At 40.1% G+C, this 17,982-nt stretch overlaps 1 protein-coding gene across 22 annotated transcripts in view; it reads left to right on the top strand.

Moving 5' to 3' along the window:
- Window positions 1-17,982, top strand: part of PPARG (peroxisome proliferator activated receptor gamma) — a 171,039-nt gene that overhangs the window by 43,402 nt on the left and 109,655 nt on the right. The window contains exon 1 of one of the 22 annotated variants that reach the window (XM_086368697.1): window positions 15,469-15,742. The exons of 20 other annotated variants lie outside the window; for them this stretch is intronic. In XM_086368697.1, coding sequence (XP_086224823.1) covers window positions 15,661-15,742 — 82 coding nt within the window. In that variant the 5' untranslated portion in view covers window positions 15,469-15,660. Of the gene's footprint in view, window positions 1-15,468; window positions 15,858-17,982 lie in introns of those variants that run through there. One more of the 22 variants, XM_086368696.1, reaches the window with a different exon arrangement.

Below are 17,982 nucleotides of genomic sequence, written 5' to 3'. Positions count from 1 at the left end.
GGGAGCAGTGATGCTGGTATCTAATAGAAGCACTTCAGAGAAAAAAAAAAAGGAAGATAATAGTTCTTTAGAAAAATGGAAACACATTGTTCCTGATAACTTTCATCTTCTTCGAAAAGTTTAGCTAAATATCTCTGCCATTAACCTTAGTGATCTGCTTAGAAATTTAATTGTATCAATTATAAAAGGCTTGCTTTTGATATTCTCTTTTAAAGAGTCCTCAGTATTTGATAGCTATTTTTTTTAATACTCAGTTGTTGCACAGTGTAATTATTTGACTTAAAGCAGCCTTTTTAAATTCTAGGAGTAGTAGCTACTATTAAAAAAAAAAGATGCAGAAAAATATAAAGCAAAAACTTAAGCACTCATAATCCTGTCACCATGAAATAACTAATGTTAAGACTATAGCATAGTTCTTTTCAGCTTTCTTAAACATATATATTTTTAACTTTTATTCAATGAAGGTCTTAAATTATATCTTTATGGAAAATGCTTTTAGTGTTCTGGTAACAATGGGAAAATCATATCTTACGTTTGTGTAGAGCTTTAAAACATGTAAAGATTTTTTTTTATGTATATAGAAACATGTTTAATTGTAATAATATCCCTGTAAGACAAGGCAAATATTATTTCCTTTTTTACATTAGGGGAAAACTGGAGAAACTAGGGAAACTGGAGCCCAGAAATGCTCAGTAATCTTCCCAAAGACACTTGCAAGCAGTAGAGCCTTGACTAGAACCCTGGGTTCCTTCACAGTCCAAGACTCTTTCTGTGTACAGCTTGAGAAATTTCTTATACTAGAACTTTTAAGTCCTCCAAAACAGAATGAGGTCTAAAGAACTAATTATGAGAAACTGATTCTTTAAGTGGGAAAAGAAAGTAAGGAAAGAGAAGTGGTGTTTTTGTAGAATGGTCTTTAGGTTTGTAGAGGGGTTGTATTCAAAGAGTGATAACCATCTTTCTTAGAACCTCTTCCGAAAGTGTAACAAGGGGGCTGAGTCCTTTGGGGGTAGGGAACTTTCCTGAAGGCCTTTGAAAATATAGTGTATTGTCTGTTTAGAATTAATAGTCAATCAAGTCTTGAACCTCTAATGCTATATTAAGAAGAATAAATGAAGTAAAACATACCTTCTCTTGTTTTCAAAGGACTTAGCAATATACCTGGAGGAATAAAACAAACATGTGAAACAACTCAGGGGTAAATTGTGTGGTTCTTGAGGCAAGAATACTAGAGTGGTTTGCCATTCCCTTCTCCAGTGGACCACGTTTGGTCAGAACTCTCCACCATGACCCTTCCATCTCGGGTGGCTCTGCCCAGCATGGCTCATAGCTTCAGTGAGTTACACAAGGCTGTGACCCACGTGATCATTTTGGTTAGCTTTCTGTGATTGTGGCTTTCATTCTGTAGACTGTGGGATTGTAGTTCTTGCTTCTTCTACCTGCCCTCTGATGGATCAGGATAAGAGGCTTGTGCAAACTTCCCGATGGGAGGGACTGGCTGTCGGGAAAACAGGGTCTTGAGGACCCTGATGCTGGGAAAGGTTGAAGGCAGGAGAAGGGTACGACAGAGGACGAGATGGTTGGATGACATCACTGACTCGATGGACATGAGTTTGAGCAACCTCTGGGAGATGGTGAAGGACAGGGAAGCCTGGCATAGTACAGTCCATGGGGTTGCAGAGTCAGACAGGACTTAGCAACAGGCAACAAATTATGTGGTATTGACTCTGTGTACAATTTGTTATTAAGGTTAAGAACTAATGAACTGACATTCAAACAGCATTTACTTTGCTCCCATCAAGAAAAAAAACATATCATTAAGTGTTATAGCAGAAATAAGATCAGGAAGCCAGAAACAAGCCCTGGAAGATGATAGAAAATAGGAGTATACATATTGATTCACATGTTAATGAATCCATTCAACATGTATTGAGCACCTACTGTATACCACAGGTACATCTGAATGAGTAGATAACGTCCTTTTGAATAGAACTTCAGGTGTGTGTTAGGAAATAGTGAACAGTAGGGTGTTGAGTGGGTGGGTGGGTGTGTGGGCAGATGAGAGTCATAAGACTATCAACCTGTTAATAATAGGTTAGGCATGATTCTGATTAGGGACAGGAGTTTATAACAGATGAGATCTTAATCCTTAAAGCACATTGATTGGAAGAGCTAAATGTTAGATGTCTTCTCATCTACTCTCCTTTCCCTGTCTCCACTTTATAAATGGGGAATTAAGACCAGAGCCACTGTGGCTTGTTCATGAATGGAGTTAGTAGCAGAACTCAAGGGTGAACCCTGGTCTTCTGCTTCCTTTCAGTTACACTCTTCTGCCTCTTAACTTTTTCTTTTCATTCGCTTGTTCTTTCAGCATCTACTTTGTTCCCAGATTAGACCAAAATAAAATAAACTAACGTATGAGAGAACATCAATAACTACTATATGAGGGATTTTTTGCCTTTGTTTATGGGAGAGGAAAGAATTCTAAAGAGACCAGAATGGTCCAAAAATGCCTCATGGAGAGGTGGCATCTAAACTGGGACTAAAAAGCTAAGAAATTTTTTTTACCTTTTTATTTTATATTGGAGTACAGCCAGTTAATAAAGTTGTGATTGTTTCAGGTGTACGGCAAAGGGAGTTAGCCATACATACACATGTATCCATTCTCCTCCAAAACCCCCTTCCTATCCAGGCTGTCACATAACATCGAGCACAGTTCCCTGTGTGATACAGCCGGGCCACGCTGGTTATCCATTTTAAGTAGAGCAGTGTGTACATGTCAATCCCCAATCCCTAACTGTCTCTTTCTCCCATCCTTCCCCTCCCCCCAGCCATAAGTTTGTCGTCTAATTAGAAGTCTGTGAGTCCATTTTCTGTTTTGTAAATAAGTTTATTTGGATCATTTTTTAAAAGATGTCATGGATTCTAGCTTTGATTTTGTCACGAACTCCGTGTTATCTAGGGCACAGCAGTGGGCAAGTCGCTTAACCTGTTAGTACCTTGGTTTCCCCAACCATAAGTGGCAAAGGGTTAAGTTAAACGTTCTTTAAGACTTCCTGCATAAGTGCCAATCTCACACTTCCATTATCTGTGTATACCATACCCTTTCCCAATCCCCTATTTATCCCCTCTCCCAAACGCTCTTTTCAAAGCTCCTTTAATCAGCTTGCCATACTGCTTGCCTCATTAACGCTTGGTCACTAAAACTTCCTGACCTCAGAGCAGAGGTCTTTTGGGTGCGCAGTTCCCAAAGCATTTATCTGAGAGCTCCGTAGGAGACTGAATGTGTATCATTCATTAATCTCCCAGGGGCTACGTTCTCATCCTTGATAATAACTCTCTGATGGAAGCTCTCCCATAGATAGCAATACACTTTCCCTTCAGGCACTACATGAAAGAAACAATGGAATCATCCTATAAAATTACACAGAATGAGACTCTGGCCCATTGTTTTCTTCTGCTGCCTAAGGAAGAAGCTGTACTCTTTGGATCCCTGTAAAGAGTTTGGCTTGTCCACCTCCTCGGATTCCCAAGTAACAATTAGGCAATCTGGCCTTTTTCCCACTTCTCATTTCAGTGTGTAGGATACTTGTCAACTTGCCCAGAATGACTTTAGGCATTTTGAGCTCTTCATCTGAGTGTACGCAATAGATAAATAAAAACATAATTAAAAGGAAGACTGACTTAATACTTGATTTTATTTTTATGGAGGGAGGGCATACTTATTTTAGAATTGAAAGCATTGTTTGTTTGTTTTTGTCTCTCTTCATATTTTAGTTTTCCTCTCCTTCCCTTTGTGTTCAATAAGATGTTTCTAAATGTTCAAAGTAAAGAGTTTATTAAAATGCAGCTCATGTTTGTAAATGAAAAAACATAGCATCTTACTTTCTAGTGCTCAGTGTATCTGAAGAAAAGCACCCCTGGAGTGCAAAAAACAAACTCAGTGGTTGGAATGTGGTTTAATAAGCCCACAAACCTGTCAGGAATCTTAAACTCTCTTCCCAAAGCTATGCTGACATACAACATAACTTTGGAGGAACCAGTTCAGTTTGTATTGTATGTATTCCCTATAATTTAGGAATAACCACTTGCTGAAAACTGAAAATCGTTAGTAGTGGAAATCGTTAGGTGAAACTGAAGCCTTCGTTATATTATTAGGAGTTGACAAGTGGTTTGTATGTTTAATAAAAGGAAAAAGGACTAGAGCTCTAAAGACCCAGTGGATGGGTGTCTTGGTTGTCACTGTCCTAGAACCAAAGATAACAGAGAAGCAAAAAAAAATAGGAACTTAAATATGTCAGTATTTTATGATATAGGAATTCAGTGAAAAGCATTCAAGAACAGAAGAGCATTCAGTGAACATTCAGAACAGAATGCCTAAGCAAGAGATTTCGATACTGAAGATATCTACTTTTTTAAGTAAGAGAAAAAATTAAATATTTACTCTTCCTTTGCAATAGAAAACTATACCTCAGGGGTATCCACATTGCCTTGGTTCTCAATGGAAAGCTCTACCTCATATAAAAATGCCAGCTAATAAATGTAGAAAGAGGGATAGAATCACACATCATAAACTCAAAGTGCTGATTCACTCAAGGATTATTCAGTGTGTTGTGGCTTTTGGGGGAATGGTTGGTGAAACTGAATATCCCTATAATTCCATAGTTAGCAGCACACATATTACTTTCTAGTTGCAAGGAAAAAAAGGAACCCTACAGTGTTATCGTCATTCTAAATTAGTCATTGAGCTTAGCATCACTGATGGTCAGTCGTATACCATCTCTCTGATGTGATGAGCTAGGAAACATAGACTGTTACCTATGTTACATTAAAAAAAATGTTTCACCTGAATCCACACACCCTTAGATATAACACCCAATTTGTGGGAAACATGGGGATAGAGAAGCAAGATAAACAATCCCAGAAGAAAACAGCCAGACAAATCCAGAGGGTGGACATACCATGGGGTGAATTGGGCTAATCTTTTCAATTAGTCAGTGGCCTTAAAATTAAGGAAAGTCAGCAGTGGGGGAAGGTGACTACCCTAGATTTTAGAAGACTTAAGGAACGTACAGCCAAATGGATAGCTACATCCTGGGTTAGATTCAGGCTAGGCATAAACCAGTTATAAAGAACATTTGGGGTCAACTGGGAAAATTTAAATTTGAACTGGGTATTATTTGAAATGAAAATTTAGTAAAATGGAAAGATGGGCATTATGAACGTTAAAAAGCAGGTTACCTGGAAGCAAAGGGGATTTGGAGGAGAATGGATACATGTCTATGCATGGCCGAGTCCCTCCACTGTCCACCTGAAACCATCACAACATTGTTAATTGGCTCTACCCCAATGCAAGTATGAAGTTAAAAATAAAAAATAATGAATAAAACAACTTATAAGTAAATGAAAAGCAGGCTTGCCACCACTTAAGTACCATATCTCATTTTTACTAAAAAACACAAATACTATGTGTATAGATACAGGTAAGTACATTTATGTATGTGCTTAGGATTATACATATGCCCAGAAAAAGATGCAGTTAGAGAAGCACTAAGAGTTCAACATTAGTGATCTCTAAGTAGCAGAAATATGATGATTTTATTTTTACCAATCTGTATTTTGAAATTTTCAACAATGAAAATGGATTGGTTCTGTAAATATAAAATGTTAATTAAAAAAAACCACTTTCATATAGTAAAGCAACAGTGTTTTCTGTCCTTTAAGGAAAATAAAAATGTTTCCATGGAGGAAGAAAAGTGAAAAGACTGGAAAACAATTTAGTGTCTTTCAAAAACATCTGGTAGTGGGTTTTGCCTGTAAGTTGTATCTATTTGTCTTTAGTCAACATGGTGTAAAGAGTCAAACAGACCCATGTTTGAATTCAAGCTCTGTCACTTTACAAGCGTTTTTACTTGGGGCGTGTCACTTTATCTCTCCAAGTCTCTGTTTTCTCATCTAAAAGAGTGGTTGTGAGAATTAAAGATGCCTTAAATAAATCAGTGCCCGGAACAGAGTGCACTTTCAAAATTATAATATTTTGAAATCTTATCATCAGCGATTTAAACCTTACACATGACAACTTGATTAATAAAATAATGAGAACAGTCACCAACTGACACCTCGGTTGCTCTTAAGTTTACGTTTTTTGAATGTAAGTATGTTTCGCAAAGTGAGTATGACTTCCCAGGTGGCTCAGATGGTAAAGCATCTGCCTACACTGTGGGAGACTGGGGTTCGATCCCTGGGTTGGGAAGATCCTCTGGAGAAGGAAATGACAACCCACTCTAGTACTCTTGCCTGGAAAATCCCATGGACAGAGGAGCATGGTAGGCTACAGTCCATGGGGTCGCAAAGAGTCGGACACGACTGAGTGACTCCACTTTCACTTTCTCTGTTTCACAAAGACCCAGTGTATATAACAAGAGTATGAAATTGTTAAGTAGTTAGATCTTCAAAACAAGTATGAATTTTAAAGGTTCGCTTAGCAATAGAAGACCCATTTTTATTTATGGTAGCAGTTAGAGAGCTGATAGAAAAATAAAGATTAATTTTGTAGCCAAAATCCATTGTCAGGTTCCACATGCAAGCTCTTTTCAAGAGCTGCTTTTTACTTTCTTCTTTTGCTTTGAAGGACCTCATAGCATCATTGTGAATTTCAAAATAGATAAAAGCACAGTGCAGCTCTAAAGTGCTTTTTAAAACTTAAAAGTATGAGTACCTCACAGTGGAAATTTTCACATAGTAATTTTATTCTTTTCATTAGAGGAACTGTGTCAATAGAAAGTACAACTGTTTGTACCAGAAGAACCCCAGGCTGTTAGGATGACTCATGAAGAATCTGAGCATGAGGCAAAAGGACATTTGTCAGCAGAATGGGTTCCTGAACTGATTGATCAGATATCACCAATTTTTAATTACCAAGCTGTTATTGAGTACTTCGTTTTTAAAAAGCCCCGACCCTAAACTCTGTGGTCCGCTGTGGCGTTCCCACAGGTGAGTCACCCACATTAAGTGACTCGCATGGTACTGAAGCTTTTGTGCTAATACACTTCTAACGTAATTGTTGGCATTAAGAATAATTGATTGGAACAATTTACTTGAACGTTTTATTGCATCATTTTAATGAGGCAGAGCACACACTGGGAATGAAGAAACCTGATTTCTAGCTCAAAGTCTGCTTCTGATTATTGGAGTCATACCTTGGGCAAATCATTTGATTTCTCTGTAACTCATTTTCCTTATGAAAAATTAAGAGTTTGAATGTGTTAATCTCTGTGGTATCAAGTTATAGGAGTCTGTAATCTCATTGTATTTCCTTTGGGGCAGTCACAAAACTGGTAAATGGCTTATTTTACATAAACTAAACTTGCCTAAAGCTCTGTGGCCCTGAACTTGCATTAGGATTGCGGGGTTTCATATGGCTCACCAGTGATGGGATACGTTACCTTAGGAATCTCCAGATAGCTGATCTTGAAAAATTAATTGATAAAATCTGAACAGTGAAGAAGATACATGTTTTAGAAGTTTGGGATTTCCCACAACTTAAATATGGGTCAGTTGATGATATCACCTGTAGGTATTTTATTATGGTTAGAAACCAAATTGCTGGAGAATTTCAAATATTACACTGCAAACACAAGTTAACATAGTTTAGGTGGTATGTCTTTGGTTCAACGGTATAATGACTGGAAAAGTGTTTAGTTGATCCCTAGAAAGTGGTTAGACAGGTTAGAGTTTTGTTTTGTTTTTGTTTTTGTTTTTTTTCAGGTATAACAGGCAAGTTAACTTTTGAAGGGGATGGGGGGACGCGGGAAGAAGGAAGTCTCCAGATGAAAGTGCCTTTGGTGGTGTACCTAATTAGCCACCAGGTATAAGAAGGAAGTAGTAACTCAGGATTAGAACATGAATAAGAATGCAATATACAGAGTTTCCATTACCCTTTAAATAAACAAATTGCAGGCATACTGTTAAGTATCTCCACATTGGAAGCCAAAAGGACTTAAAGGGTTTTGCAGAAAATTCTTCTCATTCCAGAGATGAGAAACGTGAACCCAAAGAGTTAATACAAGTCTGAAGCCATATAACAACTGAAAACCTATGCTTTCTGGCTCCAGTTTCTATCTGTGACCCCATGGATCACATCACTTCAGGGTCAAGAAAACCTTTTAAAATACCAAATACACATCTTCTGGAGCTATTGGCTATAAGCTAACATCTTTTCATCAAGTTAATTTTTTTTGTTCAGAATGGTTGTTGTTGTTGTTTCGTCGCTAAGTTGTGTCTGACTCTTTGCGACCCCATGGACTGCAGTGCACCAGGCTTCCCTGTCCTTCACTGTCTCCTGGACTTTGCTCAGATTCATGTTCATTCATCAAAATGGTTTATTAGCTTAGAGTAATAATCCTGTATAGAAAACATATTCTGTCCGTGGGGTTCTCCAAGTGAGAACACTGGAGTGGGTTGCCGTGTCCTTCTCCAGTTGACCACGTTTTGTCAGAACTCTTCAGTGTGACGTGTCTGTCCTGGGTGGCCCTGCATGGCATGGCTCCTAGCTTCACTGAGTTACACAGGCCCCTTCACTATGACAAGGCTGTGATCCACAAAGAGCCAACTAACTGGAAGAGACCCTGCTAACGGCAAAGTTTGAAGGCAAAAGGAGAAGAGGGTGGCAGAGGATGAGATGGTTAAATAGCATGACCGACTCAATGGACCTGAACGTGAGCAAATTCTGGGAGATAGTGGAGAACAGAGGAGCCTGGCGTGCTGCAGTCCATGGGGTCACAAGGAATCGGACTTGACTTAGCGACTGAACAACAACAATGCTAACATAGAAAACATGTTGTTGAGTTGGCCAAAAAAACTATTTCGAGTTTTTCATGTATGTGAAAATCCGAATGACCTTTGTGGCCAATACTTTTTGAAATTCTGAACCAAGTTATAGTTTTAGCTTAAAGAAGAATGGATCTTGCCCTCCTTTCTTTCAAGAAAAAAAGAAAAAGAAAGAACCCAGATATGTTCAGTGGTGGCCTTCCTTTCTCTCTTTCCATGGGAATCCTGGACTTGCTGGGATGGTGGCCGTGGGATCTACCTGTTAGGATACAGGGTTGTATGTTCTGCTTAAAGGCCTGTGTCCCATTGAAACATCGTTTTTCCCATGCTGTGTTCCCAGAGACTGTGGAGAAACTGAATCGATGCACCCCCGACACTGGAAGGTGGGGTTCTGAGCTGACTTTAGTTGCACCAGGAAAAGGCAGCAGTTCTGGGCAGGTGAAGTGAGCTTCAGAAGTCTTTCTGGTTGTTGGCAGCTGTGTGGCTTCCTTGGGGGACCACGGGGAGATGTCAATCTTGTCAGAAGAAGAAAGCTGAAGGTGTTGTCACTTCCCAAGGTCCCTCTCCTCCGTGAATGATCCCTGGGAGACAGATGTGTCAGGCAGCTGTCTCCTCATGGCTCTCATCACCAAACGATCAATAACATGTGTTGATGCCAGCTAGGCACACAGCTAGGCAGGACCCGAGGGATGCTCACAATTATTAGGTATTGTTCCCTCAAGGAGCTCCTGACCTTTTAGGAGCTAATGCAGGTGGTCATAGCTCTTGTAGCATGAAACAAAGCAACTTTTTCAGTGGGGCTATAGCAGAAGGAAATGGCAACCCACTCCAGTATTCTTGCCTGGGAAACCCATGGACAGAGGAGCCTAGAGGGCTACAGTCCACGGGGTCACAAAGGGTCAGACACAACTGAGCGCAGGTAGAGATGGAGAGCCAGCAGGAGAAAGAATTCTTTACGCACTGTGCTAACTTGTACTAACGCAGCTTGCTTTACAGAAAAGAAAAATAACGCACTTAAGCAGCTTTCAAATTCAAATTCAATCTAGGGAATGAAATCCAAATTTAACCTGTAGCCACCCAACCTGGAACAGTAAAGAATCCGCCTGCCAATGCAGGAGACCCAGGTTCAATCCCTGGGTTGGGAAGATCCCCTGAGAAGGGAATGGCTACCCGGACTCCAGTATTCTTGCCTGGAGAATCCCATGGACAGAGGAGCCTGGCAGGCTACAGTCCATGGTGTTGCAAAGAGTCGGACACGACCTTTTGACTAACACACAGACACACACATGCTGCAGTATGTTACAGAAGCTGAGCTATAACATTGTACGTGTGAAACTTACATGATGTTATCAACTAATGTTACTAGGATTGAAAAAAGAGAAAGGTTTTAGTTTCCAAGAGTAATGTGACAGGAAAAATACTCTCTTCTGTGGGAACATTTGATGTAAATCTTTGTCAATCTAGTGCTTTTTGAAAAACTTCATACAGATACAATACTGTTAATTATACATTTTTAGACATTCTCTTACTTTTTTGTTATGGAATCATTAACATTATTACTCTACTTGTTGCTGTTGTTCAGTTGCTAAGTCGTGTCCAACCCTCTGCGACCCCGTGGACTATAGCCCACCAGGCTCCTCTGTCCATGGGATTTCCCAGGCAAGAGTACTGAAGTGGGTTTCCATTTCCTTCTGGGGATCTTCCTGATCTAGGGATCGAACCCTCGTCTCCTGCATTGGCAGATGGGTTCTTTACTGCTGAACCACCTAGGAAGCCCATTACTCTAGTTGCTTCTCCTAAATGTACTAAAATTTGGGGAGTATTTTGACTGAGTAATAGTCAGATTCTTTTGGTCAAGAGATGTAAACGATACTGAAGACTAAATACTGAAGAGTAGCCTTCTCAAATTCCAGTCTTCCATTTCTTTCAGATGTCATAACTAGGATAGGATTACGCTTTCCATCTTCCTTATGATAGCACCATTCCTGGTTTCCCCCATGCTTCCTCCTGCTGATGATGTGTCCTGCACCCACAGTCACATCCACACCCCTGCGTCTTCACCGTCCACAGGGAGACGATCGCCTCGTCTTCTCGCCTCTACACGGCACAGAGCCCGACATCCCCCAGTGTTGGAAGCTGGGTTAGCTTTTGTGCGAGTGCATTAGGAAGGTGGCCTTCTCCCACTTCTCCTCACTCTGGAAAATAACCAAGGGCTGTCTTTCATAGCTGACTTCCCAGGTGGCTCAGTAAAGAACCTGCCTGCCAGTGCAGGAGACGCAAGAGATGTGGGTTCAATCCCTGGGTCAGGAAGATCCCCTGGTGAAGAGAATGGCAACCCACTCCAGTATTCTTGCCCGGAGAAGCCCATGGACAGAGGAGCCTGGCGGGTTATAGTCCATGGGGTCGCAAAGAGTCAGACATGACTAAACGACCAAATAATAACAATCTTTCAAAGGGCATGCTCCACAGGATGGAAGGCAATAGAATTCTTTATAAAAGTACCCTTCAGAAACAAAGTGCTGATAACCAGTTGGTGTAGAAAACACCTAGACGTGGTCTAAAGCTCCAAGATCTACATTACGGCCCCATTTACTGGCATGCTTTTTTATGCATCTTATTATAATATCCTTCATATTTTGATAGTATAAAGAGTAAGACACTGGGAAATCTCAAGACCTTGACAGTAAGTAAATTCACACGCATGTCAAAACACTAACAAATTTGTCAGTGATCATATACTGTGTCCACTGATGCTAACGACTTAACTTAAGCAAATACATTATTTCTGGTACCATCACATGCTAATTGACCTTCAAGGTTAAGGAAGCTAAAAGATCACCCTTTTAGGGATATTTGGATAATTTTGATAAATATAATTAAATGTGAACTCGTCGAGGATGGGAACCTTGACTTATGAATATTGTTATCTCTTATCCCTTAGAATAACACCTGGCAGTTAGTATCTCATGAACATCTGAGAGATACACGAGTGGATAGCTGTCAACTGTGTAATTAGATACAAATGAGATTGGCTCCGTTTATCTTTTTAATTTTTATTTATTTATTTTTCTAACACCAAAACCATTTTGTATTGGGGTATAGCCAATGAACAATGCTGTGGTAGCTTCAGGTGAACAGCGGAGGGACTCTGGCTCCATTTGCTTTTGTCCATTTAATTTGTAAGTTGTATCTTACATGATCCAGTGCTGCAGTGTGATAGGAAAAAATCACTAACATAACAAATACGATTAAACAGTCTGTATTCTATAAGTATTTTGTTAGTAACTTGGGGTGATTTCTGCATTGCTTGGTATGTTGTCAAGAGTTTAAGCAACATTTGTTGCACCCGCCACTAATATTAAAACCATCATTAAAAAAAGAAAAACAACACACGTCATTTTTGTCTATTGATTATTTTTAAATTCTACAAGGTGAGAGCACATCCATCTTGTTCACCAAGCCAGCACCTAGCTCCATGCCTGCCAATATAGTGGTGATATATTGCCAGTAAACATTCATTGAATAAATAAATGAATGAAAGACAGTGAACAGGACAAGTTTTTTGCTTTCTTGTAATATAGTCTAGGGGAGAAGGGTTGGCAGATTGTGGTCAGTGCTGTAAGAGTTGATGGTATTAGATTCAGGGGCTGTGGAGTAATTCGCTGTTAAAAATAATTTTATGTTTGAATGGCTGAAGCCTGTCTTCAGAAGTATTCGAGGCTTACAGCATCTAGCGACGCAGCAGGTAGGCCAAGTTGAATGGTGTTTGAGAAGGAAAAAAAGAGAATAGAAGTAACAGTAGGTGAAGAATCCAGAACTCAGTCCCTTTGAGGACTCTTGGAAAGAATGCGTGTGTGTATTGCCCAGAGAGTAAAAGAGATGGCTAGAGAACCAGGTGATACTATTGACCTCAGAAACAAAACTCAGATGATCCTCAGGTAGAACTGTGGGGCATGAATGAGCTACATGGTCACTGAGGAAGTGCGGGAATGACAGGAAGAAGCGTATTGAGAAAGTCCCCACATTCCCTGCATATCCATAGATACGGAAAAGTGAAGAACAGTTACTTATTGATGTTCCTTTAAAGAGTTAACGCGTCTCCCCCTTAACTCACCCAGTGCTCTAACCCTGTTGTGCCTGATTTATTAAAAGCGGTGATTCAGTCACTTCTAAGAGTAGAAGTCAGTGAAGGCCAGTGGTGGTAAACTGGCCTGAGAATTAAATTCCAGTTCCAGCTCCATCCCTCCCTAGCTGTTTAACCTGGAGAATTTACTTCTCATTTGGGATCCCCATTTCCTCATCTTATTAATAGATCCTTAGACCCGCAAAGGGCTTCTCTCACTCGAAAATGGTATCATTCTGCCAACTTTATCCTTCTTATAATCCATCATAATCTTAAGCACACTTTAGTAAACTTGTTCTAAGTTCAGTTTTTAAAAATTGCAGAGACTGTGCAATCAGAAGGCAAGAATGAGGTGATGATAGGGAACTGAGTGAGATACTGCCACTTAACAGGAATAAGGAGCTTCCCTGGCAGCTCAGACGGTCAAGAGTCTGCCTGCAATGCAGGAGACCCAGGTTTGATACCTGGGTTGGGAAGATCTGGAGAAGGAAATGGCAACCCACTCTAGGATTCTTGCCTAAAGTATCCCATGAAAAAAAAAAGAGCCCAGAGGGCTACAGTCCATGGTGTCGCAGAGTTGGACACAACTGAGTGACCAACACACCCACGCACAACAGGAATAAAGCCAAAATATGCCTTTCAGACTCAGGCACATTTTGGAACATGGAGTATGTGTAGGCACTGTGTGGGTGCTAAGTTGCTTCAGTTGTGTCTGACTCTTTGCAATTCTGTGGGCTGAAACCTGCCAGCTCCTTTGTCCAAGGGATTCTCCTGGCAAGAATACTGCAGTAGGTTGCCATGCCCTCCTCCAGTGGATCTTCCCAAACCAGGGATTGAACCCACGTCTCTTACGTCTCCTGCATTGGCAGGTGAGTTCTTTACCCCTCACACCACCTGGGAAGCCCTATCTGTAGGCCAAATGGGGCTTAAATTTTTGTTCAGTTTTATCAACAAAAAGGAAAGTGTTCTTGACTTATTTTTATCTATCATAACTTCAACCAAGAATCTTGGATTAATCACACCTTTAAATGTTGTGTCATTGTGCAAAGTTTCCCACTGAGAAGAAGAAACTCGTTTATTGAGAAAAGACCCTGATGCTGGAAGCGATTGAGGACAGGAGGAGAAGGGGGTGACAGAGGATGAGATGATTGGATGGCATCATCAACTCAATGGACATGAGTTTGAGCAGGCTCCAGGAGATAGTAAAGGATGGGGAAGCCTGGCGTGCTGCAGTCCCTGGGGTCACAAAGAGTCAAACACGACTTAGCGACTGAACAACAACAGCAACAAAGAGAAAAAACTAGTTCTACACAGCTGTAATTCCCTCAGTTATTTTGACTGTCAAGAAAGTTCTTTTAGCTCAGTCACCTTAATAAAGGTGTTTTTGGTTTTTAGAAGTTTATACACGATGGAATTTCCCAACTCTCCACTGTATTCTGTGCCGTGGAGACCCAGTTAAGTCTTCTTCCCACCAAGCTATTGCTCCACAACTGACAAGAGAACTTTTGCTAATCTCTTGTAGGATGATGAGTTACTCAATGTAGATGGACCAGATATATATGTATTCTGCTCGGGGAATATTGGGATCAGCGTATTCAGAGATTTATTACCACCTGATATACTGCCCCATGTGGGGGCATCTTTTTAAATCCACAAGTCACTGCAATTCCATGAGGCCACTTGTGTGATAGGAGGAGGCCTGCTCCCACATTGAAATTTGGCACAGCTAGCGTTTCCCTTTGCCAAAAAGGTCAAAGGCCTTGAGCAAGAAGCCAGCTTTTTCCTGATTACAAAACTGACCACAATTCCTCTCCAACCTATCCGTGTCAGTCTTTTTTTTTTTTTTTTTTCCTTTCTGGTAATGCATTATTCCTCTCAGGGAGAATTCTACTTTTTTCATGATGATCTGGAATCTATCCTTCCAATGTTAACGAACGTTCACACATCAGCTGATGTATATGCTATGGATGGATAAACTTAATAATTAAGTTTCTGAGCAGCAGACCCTGATATATAGAATCTGAGCTGTCTCAGGCCCTGTCTCCAAGTCTGTTAATGCTTCAGTTTTAGAGAATCTGGATCGCTGTGTCATTTTTTTACAGACTACACAAAGTAAGAGAGTAAATACCTAAGGACAGAGAATTTCAGTAGCTGATCGCAAATTTTATAAACACATACTTGAATTCAGACATTTTCTTCAGATATCAGATGATATGACTAGAGATTCAACCAAGGGTGGGCAGACAGAAAAAAAAAATTATCCAAGTAAGTTTAGCTAGTATTTCATAACCCAGAGATGTAAAGTTTTCCATTTTGGAATCAACTGAATATTGAACCACGTCTGCCCTCAGAGTTCTAAGTACTGTCCTGCCCCCGCCCCTCACAAGACACGAGGGCCACCGGCGAGACGGTGTGGCAATGTTTTCCTTGTAATGTACCAGGTCTTGCCAAAGCAGTGAACAGCCTTATGACGCAACAGTTTGTCACAGCTGGTCTCTAACAGGAGGATGCCAGCCAGTCCATCCAGGCCTGGTCCTCTGTGAGTTTATTCCCACCTCCTCCAAACATTTGGAAACGGACGTCTTGACTCATTGGTGCGTTCCCAAGTTTTACTGCCATGCATCTTTTTCTTTGAACGGAACTGGCCTTTTGCAAGAAATAGACCAAATATCAGTGGGAGTTGTGGCAAATCCCTGTTCCGTGCTGTGATGGGTGAAACCCTGGGAGATGCTCTTATTGACCCAGAGAGTGAGCCCTTCGCTGTCACAGTGTCTGCAAGGACCTCACAAGGTAAAGTCACCTCCAGATTTGGCTGTCGGTATCCCCTGGGCATCGCGGAAGGGTGGACTTGATCTTGTGGCTTGTCTTCCAAGTGATGTGTGTTCTGCTACTCTGATGTGTGTAGGTCAGTATTTTGATGCTTAACTTGCTGCTCTTGCGTTCACTTAAAGCATACTCAGAGCTTTTTTTTAAAAATAACAAACAACTAAATCCAGATTTTATTTCTGTGCTTGACTCCTGTGTCCTGAATTTAAGTATTCAAGGTGTATTTATATCCAAAGAAATTCTACTTGTTTTCATAGGGTTGGCCAAAAGACTTGTTCGGGTTTTTCTGCACAATCTTACGAAGAACCTGAAGGAACTTTTTGGGCTACCTAACATTTTCTGTGTTGACGTATGTTTTCCCCAAATACCTAAGGTCGTCTTGGAATGTCTTTCCTCCTTTTAGCCTTGTGTGTTATGTATCTCTCACAGCAGCGTTTATTCATTTTAAAGTACTCTCAACATGTTTTTGCTCTACTTTGAAATCTAGATACTTGTGTGGGCATTTTATCTCTCTCAGAGAATTGTAAGCATCCAGGGTACAGAGCCAAGTCTTATTCTTTATATTTCCTAGGGTGCGAAGCAGAGTGCCCAGTGCTTTGTAGAACAGTGTGGAGACCTTGGAGAAGGCCTGTTCTAAGCATCTCATTTTACTATTGCATGCTAGGTAAATGATTATCACTGTTACTCAGATGTGAGAGATTCAGTTAGATACCTCATTTTCAGCATTTCTTTCTTGGCCTTTGCGAAATGTAGGTTTTTTATTTCTATAGCTCCTTCTACTGGAGCGTATTAGCACAGCTGCTTCTGTTTTGTGCTATATCATATTTATTTCTTTTTTTTTCTCTTCTTGTAGATGCTACGTAAAAATTCATTGTGTTACCTAGTCTGATTCACATTTTACAATGTAAATGCCAAAGTGTTAAAATTCAGTTGATTAAGTGTTGAAATGGATGGCTGTACATTTTGATGTTTTAATTTTTCTGAAAGTCTGAAGTTTGAGCATATTAATCACAGAATTTTTTAAACATTGAGCTTTTTAAAAGTTAAGAAAAAAATTTCCTGAAGTGACATTTCATTTTATTGTGACATTTGGATTCAATGTATATTTCTGTCATCTGAGTCTCTTAAACAGGAGTTTAATCTTACTATATTACATAAAATCCTGTTATTCTGTTTTTCTACAAGCCATAAAAAGTATTGGTATGTTTCTCCCGTTATTAATTTAACCTGCATCAGGGCAGAATGTCCAACCCATACTGTAAAATAATTCTTGTGTCAAAATTTGACAGTTTTGTTTGTTTGAAAAGAATATGTCCAGAATGCAGTGCAACAAATATTTAAGGTTAACTGAAGCAAATATGTTTATGGTAAGGGATAGTTATGGGTTTTGCATTAGTTTTCATTCTGCACTAACCTCTTTATTTTTATACCTTGAATTTACCCTGGGTGTAATTTTTTTGTGTCTCAAATCCCTTTCAAAAGAATGACCCAGTACTTTTCTTCTTAATTAAGATGGTACAGAATAGAATTACGAGCAGTTAAGAAATTATATATTGTGCCAATTATTTAACTCTCATGTTAAATGATCTCTGATTACTCTTTAGTCATAAATGTTTTTTCTGTCAAAAATAGGTTTCTAAAGGCCAAAGACCCGTGATAGTTCACTTCTATTGTATTTTGTAGAGGGCCACTTAAGTACTTCACTGTTGCCAAAACAAACAAACAAACCTGAAAATAAATTGGGAACGTGGTCATCATTAGCTAATCGAGGCCAGCAGAGATGAAACCCTGTAGAGATTAGGTACCTGGCCTCGGTACAGGAATTTATCTGGCTTCTCTTGCTCATCACAGGCAAAGGGAAATAAGGGTGTTGCAAAGATCTGGGTGCTGCTGTTGAAGGCAAAGCGGCTCACTGAGTGTGAATGGTCCAGTTATCTAGCCACACTGGTCCCCTTCATGAGACTTTTTAAAAAGTCCACTCTTTGTAACCTCTGTGCCCAAAGGGGACTTCTGCATGTTTTCCTGGGATTCATTATCACCGTGATTCCATGTATCTTATTCCCCTTTCTGTTTTCATCGTGAGCTTTTCAAGGAACCCCAAGTAACCCCATGCTGGCCGTGAAACCCCGTTTCCACTAGAGAAACTGGCAAGGTTGAAGGGAAGCGTCCATAAGCTGAAGCTGAACATGCCTCCCGCTTTCAGC

The sequence above is a fragment of the Bos grunniens genome, chromosome 22 (assembly GCF_055505025.1).
Source record: "Bos grunniens cultivar Pamir isolate PY7600 chromosome 22, Bosgru_T2T1.0, whole genome shotgun sequence".
Lineage (NCBI taxonomy): Eukaryota > Metazoa > Chordata > Mammalia > Artiodactyla > Bovidae > Bos > Bos grunniens.
The sequence above is the reverse complement of the archived record's forward strand: the minus strand, read 5'-3'. Positions and strand labels throughout refer to the sequence as shown.